At 35.4% G+C, this 20,971-nt stretch overlaps 1 protein-coding gene across 7 annotated transcripts in view; it reads left to right on the top strand.

Annotated features, from left to right (window-relative positions):
- CEP126 (centrosomal protein 126) overlaps nt 1–20,971 on the top strand; it is an 86,194-nt gene that overhangs the window by 954 nt on the left and 64,269 nt on the right. For all 7 annotated transcript variants that reach the window (XM_057490353.1, XM_057490354.1, XM_036902781.2 and 4 more), the window contains exons 2-3: nt 3,475–3,594; nt 14,592–14,737. In XM_057490353.1, coding sequence (XP_057346336.1) covers nt 3,475–3,594; nt 14,592–14,737 — 266 coding nt within the window. The remainder of the gene's footprint in view (nt 1–3,474; nt 3,595–14,591; nt 14,738–20,971) is intronic.

The raw sequence follows: 20,971 nt of genomic DNA, 5'->3' as shown, positions 1-20,971 counted from the left end.
GTTAACCGCTATTTTCATAACTCCATTGTTTTCTACTTTTTCTGGGATGTTGAATTTTAACAGCAGGTCAACACAGTTTTAACTGACTGCTCTTTGGCCAACTCTGTTCTAGGTGCTGGGGAAACAAATCTAGTGAGAAGACAGACATATACTGAGCTTCACTAGGGTAAAACATCCCTCTTCTGATCATGGTTTCCTCAAGCTCCATCTCCTCTGACTTTTCTTTCTTTGGCTAGTTTTCCAAATGGTAGATTGCAGTGGCACCTTCTAGTTCTTCTCATCTATTCATTATTAACCCCATTCGCTTTGGCTTTTGACCTTGCTATTCCTCAAAACTATCCTCTCAAAGATGTATTCTGAAATAAACAGGGTTGTTTTCTGTATGGATTTGATTCTGTCCTCTTAACATTACATTTTCTTGAACACTGAAATTACAACTACACTGACCCTGATTTATCTCTAAATCAGAAAAACAGCAAAGCATTGTAAATGGCTCATTGATAAAGTGTATCTTTCCATCACTTTCATTAATGAAATGGTTGTAGACTTAATTTTTAACATTGATGTGGTATGAATGTTGATACAAACATGAAAGAAAATATTTGTAAATAAAATTCAGTTGTACCCTCAATGAACAAAACGAAATAGACTAATTCCAGAATTGCAATGATGGTTTCCTGTAAGGAAATATATTACTAAAAATATACTTATATACTAAATATAAGGTTAAATTTAAGAAAGTTGTAAATGATCATCTCCATGGATGCCCAAGAGGCTTTGATACTACAACTTCTGCTAGTATGTGTATATATACATATATTTTGGTAGTATCTACGTATATATGCATATCTGTCTTCTTTTCTGGTTTATATATTTTTTTAAATTGGGATAGAGGAATGCCTTTTGATCATAATGAAGGCTGTGACACTAAGGAATATCATTGTTACTAATAGCTAAAACACTTAAGAACCTTATTTTAGATGATCTTAGTGTCTGTAATGAAACCATTGGATATCTGTTGTAGAGCAGGTGCTCAAACTTATTGAATGAATACCTAAATAGGAAAAAAAAAAAGTGTAGTCTTAAAATAATCAAGTGGCTTGATAAAATTCCTACATATGATTTTTCAAATATTAATTAACTACCAGAAGCCTTCCGGCTTTCTGTCAAAGATGTTTTTTCACTCAAGACAGAATTTCCTGAGTCTAAAGGCTATAAAAGAACAAAACCTTGTAAAGTTCATGTGATTTAAATTAGCTAAATTTCTATCATTTTGATCTCTTTTAAGAATTCAAATGGGAACAGAATAAAGTTTATTTTTAAAAAAAGTTAAAGCTCTCTCATGTCCCTTCACATTATGCCTCTTTTTTCTCATAAATATCTTATCTTTTCCCCATTTTATACCTCTTTGCCTCTCTTCTCTACCCAGTTTATACACTTTTCTTGATTGCACATATTTTCTCATCAATATCCTAGGTTCTTTGCACCCTCATTATTCTGCCTCAGCCACCCAGTAATTACTAGAATCCTACTTCTCTACTCCACTCAAATAATAAAAACACTGTCAGAGGAAAATAACAAAACAATATTACGGATTAATGGTTTCCAGCTTCACCTGAACAAGAAAAAGGTTCTCTGTTATTCCTCTTAGTGCCTGTGCCAGATCTTTATCGCCTCTCCACCTCTCAGTAGACTATCTTACTGCTTCATAAAACAGTTAATGCTATGAACTCTCTCAGGTCCTTCCCAACAAGTAACACAAATCCATATACTCCCAGCCACCACCCCCAACCTCCAAACCAATTCCCCATCTTCTTTTCTAGGCTAACTGATGGGATATCACTTTTCACCTGGAAGGTGACTCCATTCACCTATGCCCTTAGTTCTATTGCCTTCTTCTCATCAGTAACCCTGAATTATAAATTATACTACTTTTCTTGTAATTTACTTTCAATTTCTCATGGCATTCTTTCCTTACAGCTTATAATCATGCACAGATCTTGGTTATCCTTAAATTAACTGAACTAACTCTTTGATCCTAAGGACCCTTTTAACTATGCTCTAGTGTCCTATGTCGCCTTATTGAAAACTCTGAAAAGAGTAGTCTAAATTCAGTCTCTACCTTTAGTCACACTTTATACTGCATTGCAAAATAAACTTGAACTGATAAATAGGATAAATTTGAAAGGATAAATATAAAATACAAATATAAAACTGTAAAAGAAAACTGATAAAAAATAGAATTGAATATTTTTCATGTTTTTGAAAAAATAATGTTTACCTTTTGACAGAAAAAAGAAACTTTAAAGGAAAAATATTTCAAAAATAACTCAATTTAAAACTTTAGTGTGAAGACATTATATGAATAGAACAAACTATCAAGAAAATAACACTAACTATAATAGAGGATTAATATCTATACTATTCTATCTCTTAAATTTATTAAAATTGATTTTTTGTAAATGCAGTTCTCAGTAGATGAATTGCTAGTGACTGTAAACAGTTCACTAAAAACGAAAATAAAAATCAATAATTAAACTTGGAAAATATTCTATTTTACTGATACATACATAATAAAAGAAGATTTTCCACCTGGTCTCTCTGGAAAAGAAAAAAATGTACTACCCTAACTCATGAGGTTTTGAAATGAACACATGTACATTTCTAATAGCAAATTTATATGATCTTTTTAGAAACCAGTTTGTCTACGAGGCACTAAAAGCTATAAAAATGTATATCTTTTGTTCTGTATCTCTACCAAGAATTTCTCCAAGGAAATCGTTCAGCAAGCTTTTATTAAGCCATTACTATATTCCGAGCACCTAGCCAGGCACTGGAGTTATAGAAATGTACAGAAGACACATACTATCTGATGTACTTATGATGGTGTCATGTCATCCAGTAGGGGTTAGAAAACAAAGGAGGAACTACCTGAGGTGGCCCTGAAAGGATGATTCAGGTTAGGCGGGCATGTGCTGGGAGACAATGGCATGACACATCATGGTTTGTTCTATTAATGAGTATCTTAATGTGGCTAGGCATAGGATTCATGTAGGGAAATGATGAGAAATGAAGCTGAAAAAATAAGACTATTCTAGTACATGAAATGCTTTATATACTACACCAAGAAATTTATAATTTATTGTGAAGGTGGTTTGGAACTTTTAGAGACTAACAAAGAATGAAAAACCCAATCAGATTTGCATTTAGCTGGCTTTTGGAGGTTCAAATGAATGAAAACACATACATTCTCCTTATCTGACTGCAGGATGTCTTAAAGTATTTTTTTTCCCAGGGAGAGAGAGAAATATCTTCAGTTCTAATACTGCCACTCATATAACACTAATGTGTATACATATTAGTTCCACAAAAAAACCATCCATCATTAGTATGAGGTTGTAATTATATTTATCAGATAGCACTGGCATCCACCAAAGACATAAGCCATTGACCTTAACTGTATACTATCATTAGCGACATGAAAACCTATCTGGAGAAAAATTTAGAAGAAGAACGCCAAATATTATTGCAGCAACAAAAAATATGCCGAAATCGAGCACGCAAATATTTTGTGGAATCAAATCGGAGAAAAAAGTAAGTAATTGTGTTTTATTCGCAAGTATAGCAATTCAAAGTCATTGAAAATTAACGTTCTCTACTTTGAAGCATTTTATGAACCTAAGTCATGACATTGGTTCATCTATAAAATACTGATCAGGATTTGTGCGTCTGTAAATTACTGCTTTTCTGCCTAAGACATGAGGATAATTGTATATTGTCTAATTCCACTGACTGTGACCATAGCAGTCTTGCATAGAATTTATTATTACAGTGTCTCATATATGCTTCTTAAAATGACCATAAAATGTGTTATCTTTTTTTGGTATCATTTTATGATAAAGTATTTAATCTCTGATAGAGTATAATTTGATTTTACTTTATTATTCAGTTCTGTATAATTTTTCTATCTGTGCTACCCTCATTCATCCAATCAGAAAAATGGGGGAAAATATGAATAATGGTAGAAATATTATAAAAAGAATTTTATAAATGACTGCCATAAAAAAAGAGCTTTCTAATGTAAACTGGCAACCAAAACAAAAATGCAAACCATCCAGTCAGTGCTTAACATTTCTCAAGACTTGTTTAAATTATTAGATTTTTTTCTTTCTGGACAGAGTAGTTATGCCATTTTTTACTGTTGTTTTGCTACCTTGTCTCTATTTCTACAATGCACGAATAGCAGAAAATCCCTAGAGTTTATTAACTACATCATTGGGCATATGTAGCAAATCCCATTGGGGGAGTACAAAATTGTTTACCTGTAATTTTTTTCTGTCATTATATTTCTCTTTAGATTAACTCATTGGCTGTTGTAGTTGAAGTTATTTAATGAAGCTTGTTTTTGTATTTGTGTGTCACTGCTTTTCTCCAACCTTTTGACTCCTGAGCCTGTAAAAGGCACATGATAGGTGTTCAATAAGCATGAATATTCATATGTTGAAAGGATCATGGACTTGGAGTTAGAGATCTAGGTTTAAATCGTAGCTCCATGAATTAGAGCAAGTTATTTAATTTCATTGAGCCTCAGTTTCTCATTTATGATTGGAATTAGCATCTATTTCAAGGGATTGTTATGTAGAGCAGAAAAGGTAATAGTAGAGAGGAATAGTTGAGAACATATGTAAAAATATTTATCAGTGTCTGGCACTGCTTACTAAGTTTGTTTTTTAATAATTAATATTTGTCTATTGTGTGTTTTCTAATAATTGACTTGTTCTATGAAATGGCAAGATTTATATATGGAATTTGAGTCATAAAGTTCCTAGATGTCTTCTCTTATCAAATGCATGAGAATTCTGATGTAGAGAGAACAGAAATTTTAGTTTAAAATTCTAAGAGGCAGAATATTTTTCTAAAAAATTCCATTATGCTTTATTTTTCTGTTATCCTACAGTTCTGTATAAAAATATAAAAATTTATTTTAAGCACTGATCATTTGTCTCTATATTTCACATTTTATTAAAGGGGACAAATTATTTGTGCACTTCTGAATTTCAGAATATACCTATCATTATACCCCTTTTGGCCTTGCCATTGTCTGTCCATTTATGCTTTACATCATCTAAGTTTATGCTGTCCACTCACATTATGGTCCTAGAGTTTTTCTTTAAAAAAAGTATTTATTCCTGGAAATACAGATAGTCTCCTTCTACTATATGTGAGTTATATTTTGACATTGTCAGTGCTGTGTCCTCAGAAGTGCTAACAGGAAAATTTTCACAGCACCAAGCACTCTTTGTTTATTTCCATTAATTACTTAACATCACACATATATTTATTTTCTTGTTATTTATTACTGTTTTCCTTTTCTGTTTGCCAGTGTTTTTCTTACATTCTCATGTTTTCTATTCTCACTCAGTGTTCCTTGCCCTCCAAGATCTCTTCCTCCACCAATAGGTACTGCTCCAATGGGTGCTGGTTATGTTTTAGGCTTACTGCACAACTGGAATTCTGGGACTTACTGTTTTTGATCTTAGGAGTTAGACCAAAGTTTCTTGCCTCCCACAACATCCCTTTTGTTCTGTTTTATACCATTACTTTGCTGGAGTAAACTAATTTTCTAGTTCTTTTCTAACATACTGCTTTATTGACCAAATAATTTTAAGATACACACACATATAAAGGAAATTAACATATTACCTACATTTTGTAAATTTTCATTTTAGAACTCTTTTGGTCAATAACAATTGTTATTAAACATTTTATCATGAGAAAATTTTATTTTGATAATGTATTCTACTAGTAAACTTTAGGAATGGCAATAATCTGATTCAGTGTGACTTGAGGAAAATTAATTGAAATAGATTTTAAGAAGAGCCCTGAAGGAGACTTCATATAGTGGGGGTTTTTTTTCAGTGTGTTTTCATTTTATTTTGTTTTTTTAGATTCCACAAATGAGTGAAATCATTGTAACAGGTGATATCTTGTTGTGATTTTTATTTGAATTTCCCTGTTTAAGCATCTTTTCATGGGCTTGTTGACCATCTGTTTATCTTCTTTGAAGAAATGTCTTTTCATATCCTCTGCCTATTTTTTAATCAGGTAGATTTTTGTTGTTGTTGTTGAGTTGTATGAGTTCTTTAAATATATTTTGGATATTAACACCTTAACAGATACATGGTTTGCAGATATCTTCTCCGATTCACTAGGTTGCCTTTTCACTTTTATGATTGTTTATTTTACTGTACAGAAGCTTTTTAGTTTGGGTAGTGCCATTTGTTTATTTTTGCTTTTGTTTCCTTTGTCTTTCAAGTCACATCTGCAAAGACATCACTAAGACTAATGTCAAGGAGCTTAACAATTATATTTTCTTCTAGGAATTTAATGGTTTCAGGTCTTAAATTCAAGTCTTTAATCCATTTTGAGTTCATTTTTGTGTATGGTGTAAAATAGTGGTCTACTTTCATTCTTTTGCATGTGACTGTCCAGTTTTCCTAGCACCATTTATTAAAGAGACTGTCCTTTCTCCATTGTATATTCTTGACTCTTTTGTCATAGATTAATTGTCCGTATATAACTGGGTTTATATCTGGGCCCTCAGTTCTGATACATTGATCTATGTGTCTGTTTTTGTACTAATACCATACTACTTTGATTATTGTAGCTTTATAGTATAGTTTGAAATCAGGGCACATGACACTTCTATCTTTGTTCTTCATCAAGATTGTTTTGACTATTAGAGATCTTCTGTCATTCCATATAGATTTTAGAATTATTAATTCTAGTTCTGTGAAGTGTACCATTGGAATTTGATAAGCATTGCATTGAATCTGTGGATTGCTTTGGGTAATATGAACAATTTAACAGTATTCTTCCAATTCATGAGCATAGAATAGTTTTTCATTTATTTATATCATCTTCAATTTCTTTCATCGATGTATCATAGTTTTAGAATAGATATCTTTCACCTCCTTGGTTAAATTTATTCCTAGGTGTTTTATTATTTTGGATGCAATTGTAAATAGGATTGTTTTCCTAATTTCTCTTTCTACTATTTCATTATAGGTATATAGAAATGCAATAGATTTCTATATATTGATTTTTGTATTCTACAACTTTACTGAATTAATTATAATAGTTTTTTGGTGCTCTTTAGGGTTTTCTGTATTTAGTATCATGTCATCTGCAAATAGTGACAATTTTACTTCTTCCTTATCAATTTGGATGCCTTTTATTTTTTTCTTTTAATATTTTATTGAAGTATAGTTGATATATATTATTATATTGGTTTCAAATGTACAACATAGTGGTTCAACAATTATCTACATTATTAAAGCCTCACCCCAGCTAGTGTACTGTCAACATAGAAAGATGTTATAGAACTACTGACTATATTGTCTATGTTATACTTTCATTCCCATGACTAGTTTATATTATGATTGAGATTCTGTGCCTTTTCATCACTTTCACCTATTTCATTCCCTCACCCCAACCCCTCTCCTATTGTAACCACCAGTCACTTCTCCATGTCTTATGAGTCTACTGCTATTTTGTTCATTTTGTTTTGTTTTGTTTTTAGATTCCACATGTAAGTGAAATCACACAGTATTTGTCCATCTCTGCCTGACTTGTTTCACTTAACATAATGCCCTCTATGTCCATCCATGTTGTCACAAATGGAAGGATTTCTGTCTTTTTTATGGTTGAATAACATTCCATTGTGTATTAGTACCACATCTTCTTTATCCATTTATCTACTGACAGACACTAGTTGCTTCTGTATCTTGACTGTTGTAAATAATGTGGCAATAAACAGGGGTGCATATATCTTTTCAAATCAGAGGTTTTGTTTGGGTAAATTCCTAAGAGTAGAATTACTGAGTCATATGGTATTTCTATTTTTAGTTTTTTGAGGAACCTCCATACTGTTTTCCATAGTGGCTGTACCAATTTACATTCCCATCAACAGGTAGGAGGGCTCCTTTTTCTCCACATCCTCACCAACAGTTGTTATTGTCTTTTGGATAATGGCCATTCTGACTGATGTGAGGTAATACTCATTTGCATTTCACTGATGATTGCTGTGGCTAGGACTTCCAGTCGTATGTTCAATAAGAATGGTGAGACTGGCCCTCCTTGTCTTGTTCCTGATCTTAGAGGAATAGCTTTCAACTTTTCCCTGTTGAGTATGATGTTGGCTATAGGTTTATTGTATACAGCCTTTAATATGTTGAAGTATGTTTCCTCTATACCTACTCTGTTGAGGGTTTTTATCATGAATTGATGTTGGATTTTCTCAAATGCTTTTTCAGCATCTATTGAGATGATCATATGGTTTTATCCTTCCTTTTGTTAATGTGGTGTATCACATTGGTTGATTTGTGGATGTTGAACTATCTTTGCATCTGTCCCTGGAAAAATCCCATTTGGTTGTGGTGAATAATCTTTTTAAAGTATTTTTTAATTCCATATGATAATATTTTGTTGAATATTTTTGCATATATGTTCAAAATGGATATGGTCTGTAACTTTTTTTGCAGTGTGTCTGGTTCTGGTATTAGGGTGACATTGTGCTCATAGAATAAATTTGGAAGCTTTCTTTCCTCTTCAATTTTTTTGGAATACTCTGAGTATATAGGCATTAATTCATCCTTAAATATTCAGTAGAATTCTGTGAATCCATCTGATCCTGGACTTTTCTTCATTGGGATTTTTTGTTTTGATTCAGTTTTGTTACTAGTAATCAGTCTGTTCAGATTTTCTGTTTCTTCATGGTTAACAACAAATAACTTTATTTCTTTGTTTTTGCAAGTGTCTTCTATACCACATAAATGTTCAATGTTTTATTTGCTGTGATATGAGATATCACTGAACAACTTCACACACTTGAATTAGAGGAAGGTTTATGTAATTATTTAACAAATTCCCTTAAGCATCTAGGCAGCCATGGATTTCTGAATGCAACTCTCAGATATATAGTTTTGTCTAGATTAGCTCCCAAAGAGCCAGGTTGAAGGAAAAGCATCAAAGCATTTGCCCAGAAAAAAAAAAATGTATAAAGATGACTGAATTATCACTAAAAAAATCAGTAATACATATCAGCTAAGGTTTCCTCCTTATCTAACTAGGTAAATATAAATTGTTTTCATTATCAATGAAATAATACTTTAGAAGAAAAATATAAAAATACAATACAACCCTGGAGTATATATCTCTGTTTTTAAAAAAAAATGTACTAAGGGTTAACTTGTTCTGTACAAGTACTTGCTGCACTATCAGCCGTGAGACATAAAGGTGACAGTTATCTAAGTTGGGAGCTGCAGTCCACTGATACTCTGAAACTGAATAATTCATGGCATAATGATGTTCACTGAGAATATTTTATTATCAAAATACTAATTTCCAATATGCCCCTTAAATTTTCTTAGTCAAAAAAATCATTTATTATAAATGAAAGTAATAAATTCTTTATCATTAACATAAGTAAGTAAATAATTTCTATTGAAGATTTATGTCCATCCCCACTAAACAAATGTTAGCACATTTTAAAAGTTCATTATTATTAGTTATTATTCTGGCCATTTACTGCTGTGTAACAAATCTAAAACCTAGTGGCTTAAAACAATACTTTTTAACCACTCTGTATGTAGACTGGTTCAGGTGGTTTATTGTCTCTTGGAAGTCTTACGCTATTGAGCTCCGATTTCAACTGTGGTGGAATTATCTGAAGGTTCTACCGAGCTGGATATCCAAGATGGCTTCTTGTCACATTTTGTGCTGGAGCTGGGATAGCAAGAACTGCTGGAGGCTAGCCAGACATCTGTCTCCATGCCCTCTCTCCCTTTAGCTAGCTTGGACTTCTCAGCATGGTGATCTCAAGGTCATTGAACTTCTTACATAAGTCTGACTTTTCCTAGAGCATGCATTCCAAAAGACCAAACTGGAAGCTGCAAAGTTTCTAATCTAGCCTGGGAAATTACAAAGCATCATTTCTATTACATTCTATTGGCCATAAGAATCACAGGGCCAGATTGATTAAAGCAGAGAGGATGACATTGTCACTGTTCATTGAAGAGTGTCTTTGGAGACTAGCTGCCACGAGAGTGCACTCATCTAGTCTCATTTAGTGTCCTTGATACTGCCATCAAACTTCAAGGAAGAGCCTATGAATTATGAGTTGACTCTCTCAGCTACTTCCAAGCAAGTCTCTGCTCCCTCCTCTTAGCAGAAAGTAGAATGTTAATGCCAACATTTGATTGCCTCTCTTTTCTTTATCTTTCTTCAAAGGATGCATTACAAAAAGTAACTGGTCTGCCATGTAATTTATTTTTATTTTCTCAACTCCTAGTTTTCTCTTTATCTTCATGTCCAATATAAGTGCCTTAAGATTCACATACAACTTGAACCTCAGCCTACGTCCTTCCTTTAAGGTTTTCACTACCTTTCTGTAACCTAGTGGAAATTGAGGGTGGGAGTAGGGAAGCAGGTGTTTATCTTACCTCCCACCCTAATTGTTCACCTAATGTTATTTCCCCATATCAACTGACCCTAGCCACCCCCAATTTTGGGGCGGCCTGCTGCTGGGCTGGTTATTACCAAGAACTTTTTAACCTAGTCCTCTTGATTGAATTCCGTCCTGTCTGTATGTGTGGCAACAGAAGTGTAAATGTATAGCAGGTCCACCATTCTCCAGGACTTCACCATAGAAGGCGACAGCAGTATATCACTTTATTGAAATATTTCCCAGGGGGTTAGCCTTCAGTATTTGAAGCAGAATAATTCTTTTTTTGTGTGGAATCATTCTATGCACTGTATGACATTTTGCATTCCCTGGTCCTAGGGAACTAAAATCTGGTAACCCACCCCAGTTATTGTGACAATCAAAATTCCTCCACAAATTCCCAAGCCATCCTGGGGAAGGCGATATATTCCACATTGAAACTACAGGATTAGAGTAATAAAGGAAACTATTTAAAAAGAGAAAATTTTTATAAATTAAATGACAACAATGTGTTTTCCTATGGTCTAAGTGAAAACTATTTTGAAATTAAATGAATCCCTTTCAAGAGCTTTTTAGTTGTTAACCTGACTTCCTTGTTCTCAAATCTCTGCCTGTCTATAAAAGCCCTTCCTCCTTCAGAAAACCACAACTCCTACCAGCAGGCATTCTAGTCTATTAATATAGCATTTAAAATGTGACTAGTCCAAATGGAGATGTAAAAATACACTTAGTACAAAAAGGATATAAAATTATCCTAATAATTTTTATATTGATATATGTTTAAAACTATTTTATATGAGTTAAGTAAAATATTGAAATTAATGTGGCTGCTAGAAAATTACATATACAGCTTATATTTTATTTCTAGTGGACAGTGCTGATAAATTATATTCAAAAGAGAAGGGCTAACAGGTTCAATCTGGTTGGACAAAGGAGCTTAAAGCTGCGCTTGTGTTGAAGAAACACTGTCAATGTCAAAGACCTGGGGGGATTCTTATTTTGTATTGTAAAATATACATAACACCAAATTTATCATTTTAACCATTTTTAAGTGTGTATACAGTGTGGTGTTAAGTACATTCGGTCTGTTGTATAACCATCACCATCGTCCATTTCCAGAATGTTTTCATCTTCCCCAACTTAAACTCTGTGCCCCTTTAATACTAACTCCCCATACCCTCCCTTACTCCAGCCCCTGGCAACCACCATTGTAGTTTATGTCTCCATGAATTGGCTCCTCTAGGTACCTCATTTAATTAGAATCATAAAATATTGGTCCTTTTGGGATTGGCTTATTTTAGTTAGCAGAATGTATTTGAGGTTCATCCAAGGGTTGCATGGTTAGAACTTTCTTCCTTTTTAAGGCTAAATTAGTATTCTATCATATGTATATGCCACATTTGGTTTATCCACTTGTCCGGTCATTGAACACTTGAGTTGATTCCATCTTTCAGCCATTGTGAATAAGGCTGCTATGAACATAAATATAATTCAAACATTTGTTTGAGCCCTTGCTTTCACTTCTTTTCAGTATATTTCCAGAAGCAGAATTACCAGATTATATGGTAATTCTAAGTAATTTTTTGAGGAAACATCATACCGTTTTCTACCGAACTGCTCATTTTACATTCCCATGAGCAGCATACAAGAATTCTAATCTCTCTACATCCACACCAACAGTTGTGATATTCTGGGGGTTTTGTTGTTGTTGTTCTAATAGCCATTTAATGGGTATAAAGTGGTATCTCATTGTGGTTTTGATTTTCATTTTCCTACTGGTTTGTAATGTCGAGCATCTTTTCATGTGCTTGTTGGTATTTGTATATCTTCTTTGGAGAATTATCTATTCAAGTCCTTTGCCCATTTTTTAAACCAATTATTTCTGTTGTTGAATTGTAGGAGTTCTTTATATATTCTTGATATAAGTCACTTATCAGATATATGATTGCAAATATCTTCTCCCATTCCCTGAAATGCCTCTTAATTGTTGGTAGTGTTCTTTGATGAATAAAAGCTCTTTTAATGAAGTCCAATTTATTTTTTCTTTTGTTGCCTATGCTTTTGTCATATCCATGAAATCATTGCTAGATGAAATAATTGCCAAATCCAGCAAAGTTTTTCCCGTGTTTTCTTCTAAGAGCTTTATAGTTTTAGCTCTTAAATTTAGGTCTTTGATCCATTTCAAGTTAATTTTGTATGTGCTGTAAGGTAAGAGTATCCATATTCTTTTGCATATGGATATCCAGTTTTCTCAACATCATTTGCTGTGAAAAGACTGTTCTTTCCTCACTGACTAGTTTTAGCACCCTTGTGGATAATCATGTGACCATGCAAGGCTTTACTCCTAGGCTCTCTAATCTACTCCATTGGTCTCCATATCTGTATGCTAGCAATACACTTCTTTGATTACCATAGATTTATAGTAAGTTTTAAAATCAGGAAGTATAAGACCTCCACTTTTGTCCTCTTTCAAGAATGTTTTGGCTATTTGGGGTCGCTTGAGATTTCATATGAATTTTAGGGCGGGTTTTTCTATTCCTGCAAAAAACATCAATCAGATTTTGATAAAGATTGTCACTTTGGGGAATACTGACATCTTTACAATGTTAGTCTTCCAGTTCATGAACATGGATGTCTTTCCAATTATCTGTGACTTTTTAAATTTCTTTCAACAGCGTTTTGTAGTTTTTTACCTCCTTGGCTGTTTATTCCTAAGTATTTTATTATTTTTAATGCTATTGTAGATGGGTTTGTTTTCTTAATTTCTTTTCCAGATTGCTTATTGTTAATATAAAGAAAAGACCTCTGATTTGTATGTGTTGATTTTGTATCCTGCAACTTTGCTGAATTTATTATTTCTCACAGTGTTCTGTGGATTCTTTAGGCCTTTCTATGAACAAATAATCATCTGTGAATAGAGATAATTTTACTTTTTCTTCCCTATTTTGATGCCTTTTATTTCTTGTTCTTGTCTAATTGCTCTGACTTGGACTTCCAGCACTACATTGAATCAAGTAGTGAAAGCAGACTCCCTTGTCTTGGCTTGGGGAGATTCTTGAAGGAAATTGTTTGGGGAGGTAAAACTCATCTCTCCCACCTGTGGCATTATACCACTATATCCTACCTACTACAGGCTTTAGGTAACTTAAAGATCTATATTCTTACTTTCCAGAAGTATAGGTCCCTAAATATGAGTTGTTTAGACTCAAATAATGCTCTAGCCAGTGGAGGTCATTAGAAGACTGGTTAACAGAAACCTATGACACTAAACATTTTAAAGAGTTCTTACCAATCACCCGCATACATTCCAAACAGTTCACTCTACCAGTGAATTGCAGGCTTGAATTTTCATTTTTCTCATCCAGCAGATAATTACTGAAACACATGCACAAGCACACACATACACACACACACACACATTTTCCACTGTCAATATTAATTCTTTGAAGCAGTTTAAATTATAGTTTAAGCTGAAGAACATAAACTGTGATAAGAATTACAGGCAGGTGTTTGTACCCATGTGTGAATAAGAGTGTAAGATTGCCAAATCTTCCACATTTTACAGAGAAGTTGGAAATCAAGATTTTTATGTAAATTACGTGGATTTTTAGCACAGTTTAAAGATAACATGACAACCAAATTTAAATTTTGGTCTTGAGAAAAAGAGATATGCAGTATTTTCCTGTCTGCCCCATAATTCGCAGAGCTGCTTCTTTCACCAATTAATTAGCTCTTCACATTACATAAAATAGTGTAGCTTTTTAGGAAAGAATATTTCCAAAGCAGGTCTAGGGAGGTAGGAATGTGTGTACAGGCCTGCCAGAAATTAAAAAGCCTCATTACAGAGCCTTCCCTTATAAAAGACCTGGATAATTATCATTTACAGACATATTAAATTCTTATGTTATTCTTAATATTCTTAACCAAGAACCTCTCTTTATTTAAAATTTGTTATTTCTAAGTAAGTAAAATTTTGAAATATGAATGTACTATTATGTAATGAATGCATTGTTTTGAAACTTTTATGTGTTGCGATTTTAAAAACATTGTCTAATTCTATTATCTACTTTATGCAATTTAAACATAGAGTTTTCGAAGAGAAACAAAAAGAACAAGAAGAAAGAGAACACCAAATCAGAGAACAAATACTTCAACAAAGGAAACAGGAGTTTCTAAAGGTTACTGAAAAATTCCAGCGTGCCCATATTCCTCTTTCACAGCGGAAGAGAGCAGGTACCTTAATTTCTAGAAAAATAAGAAAATAAAAATGAAAGTTACAATCACATTTGACTTGAGTAGATAATAAAATGATAAAAAAACAAAGTGGAAATTCAAACTAAAAATACCAATATGCCTTTGGAATAGCAGAACTTTAACCAAATGAAAAATTGCAATTTGATTTAGGTTTTATTTGGAGAATATTCTGTTGGCTCTATCAGTAAAATTTGAAAGCTCACAAGTTTGATTCTACTTCATTCTAGCTTACAATGCTTTGTCCTTTTTAAATTGATTTAGTAAGTACCTTAAAAAAAGAAAATTTAACATTTAGGTTGAGTAAATAAATTAGTGTCAGTTCATTCTGGCATTTTATTTACATTTTGTTTCACATTCATATTTAAGAGTATAGCAAAATAAAAAGAAAGTCTAGAAAGTGATCTAATCCAGCAATCTAAGAACTGGAACCAATTAAGAATTTAAATATGATTAGGGGTGATTTTTTGGTATCACATCTATATTTTTCATACTGTAAATATTAACAGGAATTAACTACAAAATTTCAAAGCTTCGAAAAGAAAAAAGGGCAGGCAGAACCTTTATGTATTCAGCAAACATGTTATACCATGTTGTACTTAGTCCTGGGCTAAGCTGAGACACAGAGTAATTAGATTTCTCTTAGATCCCATTAAAGATCTCACAGCTTATTTTGGAATGAGAGTAATATAAACAATTAATGTCAATAAATATAATGATAATTGCTATGGTAGCAGAATGTGAAAGCACATAGGAAAGAACACTAAACCTACACAGAGACATCAAGCACATAATCCTTGGAGGAATGGTTTAATATGAATCTTGAAGAATGAGGATTTTGCAAAAAACAAGAAAACTTTTTAAATCCCAAGTAATCTTCAGAAAGAACAAAGTTGGAGGTGTCACATACCCTGATTTCAAACTACACTACCAAGCTACAGTAAACAAAACAGTAAAGTACTGGCACAAAAACAGACACATATGTCAATGGAACAGAATAGATAGCCCAGAAGAAACCCACACTTATGTGGTCAATTAATCAATAAGAAAGCAAGAATATATAATGGGAAAATTCACTCTCTTCATTAAATGGTGTTGGGAAAAGTAAATAGCTAAATGCAAAAAAAAGAAACTGGACCACTTTCTTATACCATACACAAAAATAAACTCAAAGTGGATTAAAGACTTAAATGTAAGACCCGCAACATAAAACTACTGAAAGAAAACATAGGCAGTTAATTCTTGGATATTGGCCTTAGCAGTTTTTTTTCTAGAGATGTCTCCCCAGGCAAGGGGAACAAAAGTAAAAATAAACAAATGGGACTACATCAAACTAAAAAGATTCTGCACAGTGAAAGAAAGAAACCATCAACAAAATGGAAAGACAACCTACTGAATAGGCAAAGATATTTGGAAATGGTGTATACAATAAAGGATTAATATCCAAAATATATAAAGAACTCATACAACTCAATATCAAAAGAACAATCTGATCAAAAAATGGTGAGAGAAACTGAATAGACATTTTTCCAAAGAAGACATACAGATAGCCAATAAACACATGAAGAGATGTTCCACATCACTAATCATCAGAAAAATGCAAATCAAAACCACAGTGAGATATTACCTCCCAGTCAGAAAGACAAGTTATAACAAGTATCAGTGAAGATGTAGGAAAAAGAGAATCCTTATGTACTCTTGCTGGAAATGTAAACTAGTGCAACCAATATGGAAAACAGGATGAAGGTTCCTCAGAAAATTAAAAGAAATATCATATGCCAGTAATTCCACTTCTGAGCATTTACCTTAAGAAAACAAAACACTAATTTGAAAAGACATATGAAAATATGGAAGCAACCTAAGATGAATGAAGGACATGTAGTATATATAAACAGTGGAATATTACATAACCATAAAAAAGAATGAAATCTTGGCACTTGTGATAACATAGATGTACCTGTAGGGTATTGTCCTAAATAAGTCAGAAAGAGAAGGACAAATACTACATGATTTCATTTACATGTGGAATTTTAAAAAAGAACAAATGAACAAACAAAAAACAGAAAAAGACTCATAAATACAATGCAGAAAATTGTATTTGCCAGAGGGTTGGGAAAATAGGCAAAATAAGTGAAGGGGATCAAGAGAATTAAACTTCCAGTTACAATATAAATAAGTCATGGGGATGAAAAGTACAGCATATGGAATATAGTCAATAATATTGTAATAACTTTGTAATGACAGAAGATACTATTATTTTTTAACAGGAAAGCAAGCCATTTCTGTGTCAGTAAGTAATAAACCTGTAAGTAAAAGTAGGTAGTAACATTGCTCAAAATAGTAGCTTAAATGTGATAGGGGTTTATTTTTCTCTCATACAATGCTGTAACTCTAGGAGCAAAATATTTTCCCAGCCAGGGCAAATTACCTTTGAAACCAAAATCAGTCAAAGGGAGAAATAAAGTGGGAGAAACGCATTTATTGCCTACAAGCAGTTGTCCACTTCTGCTCACCCATGTCTCTCATGACCTGGCTGCAAAAAGGGGCCCCACCCAACTCTGCAGTCCAGATATGCCCTTGCTCTCCCTTGTACCTATTGATATGAGGATGGACTACTTCTCTCCACCCCTTGGAAACACCTATTGATATGGAGATGCAGTAAGGCCAGGCAAGATATTCTGGAAATATTGCAATTTTATCCACAGCCCACCCCTCCAGGAATCTTGCCTCACAATCTACTTCTTCCCCATCTTCTGCAATGGCCCCTGGACAAGAAAACTGGAACATTGTAACCAGACTAATAATATACAGTAGCAATAACAATAAAATCATGATAATCTTAAAGCCAAAGGATTCACATAGGTTCAAAGTCCTACGTGCGTTACCTGCACGTCTTATGCAGATTAAGTCCATACCTCACCCATTCCACAGGCAGTCAGTAGTTGAACAGGTAGGGAGTTCAGAGAAATCATCATGTGGCAGCTGCAGCCAGGGGATAGATCCAGGCCATAGGGACTATAGAAGAAAATTACCTTAAGGGTAATAAGATATATGTTTTAATAAGACCAGCATAGGCAAATCTTGTCCAGACATGCAAGAGAGTGGTCCTGTGATTGGACCATGGCAGAAACGGGATCTCATCATGGTCTAGTATACTAGACTTTCACCCGCTTCCCTGTGGGAGTTACAGATGGGTCAGTATATAGGGCTACAGGAGGTACATGCACTGGCCGTAAAGATAAAACAAAACTTCCCTGTAAGATGCTCTTACCTTCCAGACGTTTTGGGTACGCTACTGTGATCTTTGGGGGCCTTAACACTGTTACTCTGCTGTTACTCCGGGAACACACAGTAGGCCAGCTTCCTGGCCTTTACCCTAAGGTGCCAGAAAGGCAGCCATCACTGGTGCATGTGTTGAAATGTCCAGGGCCACACCCACTCAACAGAGTCTCCAGGGTTTAATGCACTTGGGAGTGACAGCAGGATGTTGCTCTGATGGCCATATCCTGATTTCAATAACTCCTCTTTGGTTTACACATACAGTTGTATAGGAAAGGCAGCAATGCATGTCCACAGGGATCAAGGATCCTTTTTAGGGCTTCTAATTCAAATGCCATAGCACTGTCCATAAGCAAACTGGCCAGCCCCATAGACTGTTAGTGGCTGACTTCAGGTCAGAATTCAACTAGCCATTGTACCTCTCTGTCATACCTACCCCAGTAGGTTATATGATAAATGAAACTTCCACTCTATTCCTAATTGTTGCACACATTCTTGTAATGTACATCCAGTAAGGTGGGTGCCTTGATTGCTCTCAATCACCTACAGTTGGCACAGGCTGCAAAGAGACGCTGTAGGCCTGTTTGATGGTTTGCTGATCTGCACATCGTACAGGAAAAGCAACTAACAGTCCAGTAGCTGTTTCCACACAAGTCATAGCATACCGATATCCTTCTGATATGGGCAGAGGCCCTATATAGTCTATCTGTCACCTAACAAGGGGTATTGGCCTCTTTATAATTATCCCATGTTGCTGCGGGACTCAGTGTAAGTCCCTCTTAGAGCATACAAGGCACTCCTTGTGGGCTCTGCTGACTTCTTCAAAGGACAACAGCAAGCCCCATAGACTGGCTACAGCCCACATTGTCTTTTGCCCCATCTGCAGCAATCGCTGATGTGACCATTGGGCCACATCAAAAGCAGGCTTTTCTTATAGGCAACGCACCTGGGCTAAGTGTCTGCTTCATCATTCCCTGGAGATGCCAAAGGCAAATGGCCAGTCACATGATATACAGTAACAGTCTTAGTCTGACCAGAGGCCCATAGGTCTTGCTCAGCTCTTTCCCACAAAGGGTCCAGTGACCAACCATCCAGTTGGCATGGTACCATGCTGGTAGACACAGGGTCAAGCGCTGATAGATGGTCCAGCTGTCAGTGCCAACAACTATAAGGGAGGACTCCTGGGTGATCATGAGCCATACTGCCCACAACTCAGCCCATTGACTGCACTTCCCCTCTCCATCCTCCATCTATATTGTCTCACTCTTAGGATGGAAAGCTACAGCCCTCCACTTTGGAGGCTGCCCATGACTGGAGCCATCTGTATACCAAGCATCTTCAGGTGTAGGGGCTTTTCCCTCCTGTTAAGGACTCTTGGCTACCAATGGCTCAAAAGCAAGTTCTTCCCACTTTCCACTGGTATACGTCACTGGACCTAATAAGTGTTGGAGTTCTCCACTTAAGGGGTTATTGGAGAGGGCTCTATACTGCTGTAAGTATGCACCCCATTTGGCCAGTGTAGGCATCTGTGCCACACCACTCTGTGGCCTTGGGTCCAGTCTCACACCCACCCTTCAATGGAATAGGTGATTATTACCTTGGTCGGAGCTGTTCCAGTGATAGGCTCCATAGCCAGCAAGCCATGGTACATAGCAGCCAGTTGCTTCTCTGTCAAGGTGTACCAGACCTCTGCTCCTTTCTGTAGTTGTGACCAGAATCCAGTAGGTTGGCATGTCCATTCAAGCTGCTGCCAAAGGCCCCATCCATAACCGTCTTCAGTTACATGAACATCTAGCTCACAGAGCCTTGAGGAGTCCATTACATTCAAGGCCTGTATTGCCTTGACTGCTCACTCAACAGCAGTAAAACCAGCTGCACATGTTTCATCCCAGTTCCACCTGATGCCCTTTCATACCAGTTGGTATATGGGCTTCAGAATTTGTGCCAAGTGTGGGATAAACACTCTCCAGTAGCCCCAAAGACCTAAAAATTCTTGTAATACTGCCACCAGTGGTAGGGTGGGGAAAGCTTATCCATGACTGCTTCTGGGATAACTTTAGTTTTACCCAACCAGACAACCCCCAAGAATTTTACAGACAAACCAGGTCCCTGAACCTTGGTGCTGTGCACAGCCCATCCTTTCTCCTGTAGATGTTGCAGCAGTCTAGGAACTGCCCCTTTTAAATCTGCAAGAGAATCAGACATGAGCATGATATCATCAATGTAGTGATACAGGTGCACCGTTTGTGGTTTCTTCCATGTGGTCAAGTCCTGGGCTATAAAGTCCATGACAAATAATGGGACTGAGGAAGGACAGTGAATGTCCACTGCCAGCCTTCACACATGAAAACAAACTGTTCCTGAATTTCCTATGCTATGTCAATAGAGGTGAAAGCATTAGCAAAGTACATAACATAATGATACGTCCCCAGTTCATGACTGAGGGTGTCCATAAGGGCTGCTATAGAGGAGACAACAGACAAAGGGAGTGTAACTTTATTCAATTCCTTGTGGCCCACAGTCATGTGAGAGGAGCTGTCTGGCTTTTCACTGGTCACACTGGGGAATTAAAAGGACTATGAGTGGACTTTATGATGCCCACCTTCTCCAACTCCGACTTTCTCCAATTTTTTTGTGTCCCCCAGGCAATTTATACTGCTTAGCATTTGTCACCCACCAGGGTACAGGCAGAGCTACAGGTGGGTACTGTGCTTGTCCCCGCAGAACTGCCTTTAGTACACATGCCCTCAGTCTGTACTCACCTGCAGTAGTGTGTGACCACAGGCCCTGCAGGATATCCACCTCCAAAACATATTCAGGGATGGGAGAAATGTATACAGTATACTCCTTTGGGGGTAAACACCCTATCCCCAGTGGGATTTAGGCTTTCTTTATTCGAATTGCCTTACCCCATAGCCATCTGTCACAGCAGGGTCC

This window comes from Manis pentadactyla, chromosome 13 (genome assembly GCF_030020395.1).
Source record: "Manis pentadactyla isolate mManPen7 chromosome 13, mManPen7.hap1, whole genome shotgun sequence".
Lineage (NCBI taxonomy): Eukaryota > Metazoa > Chordata > Mammalia > Pholidota > Manidae > Manis > Manis pentadactyla.
This window is presented reverse-complemented; position numbering and strand designations above follow the sequence as displayed.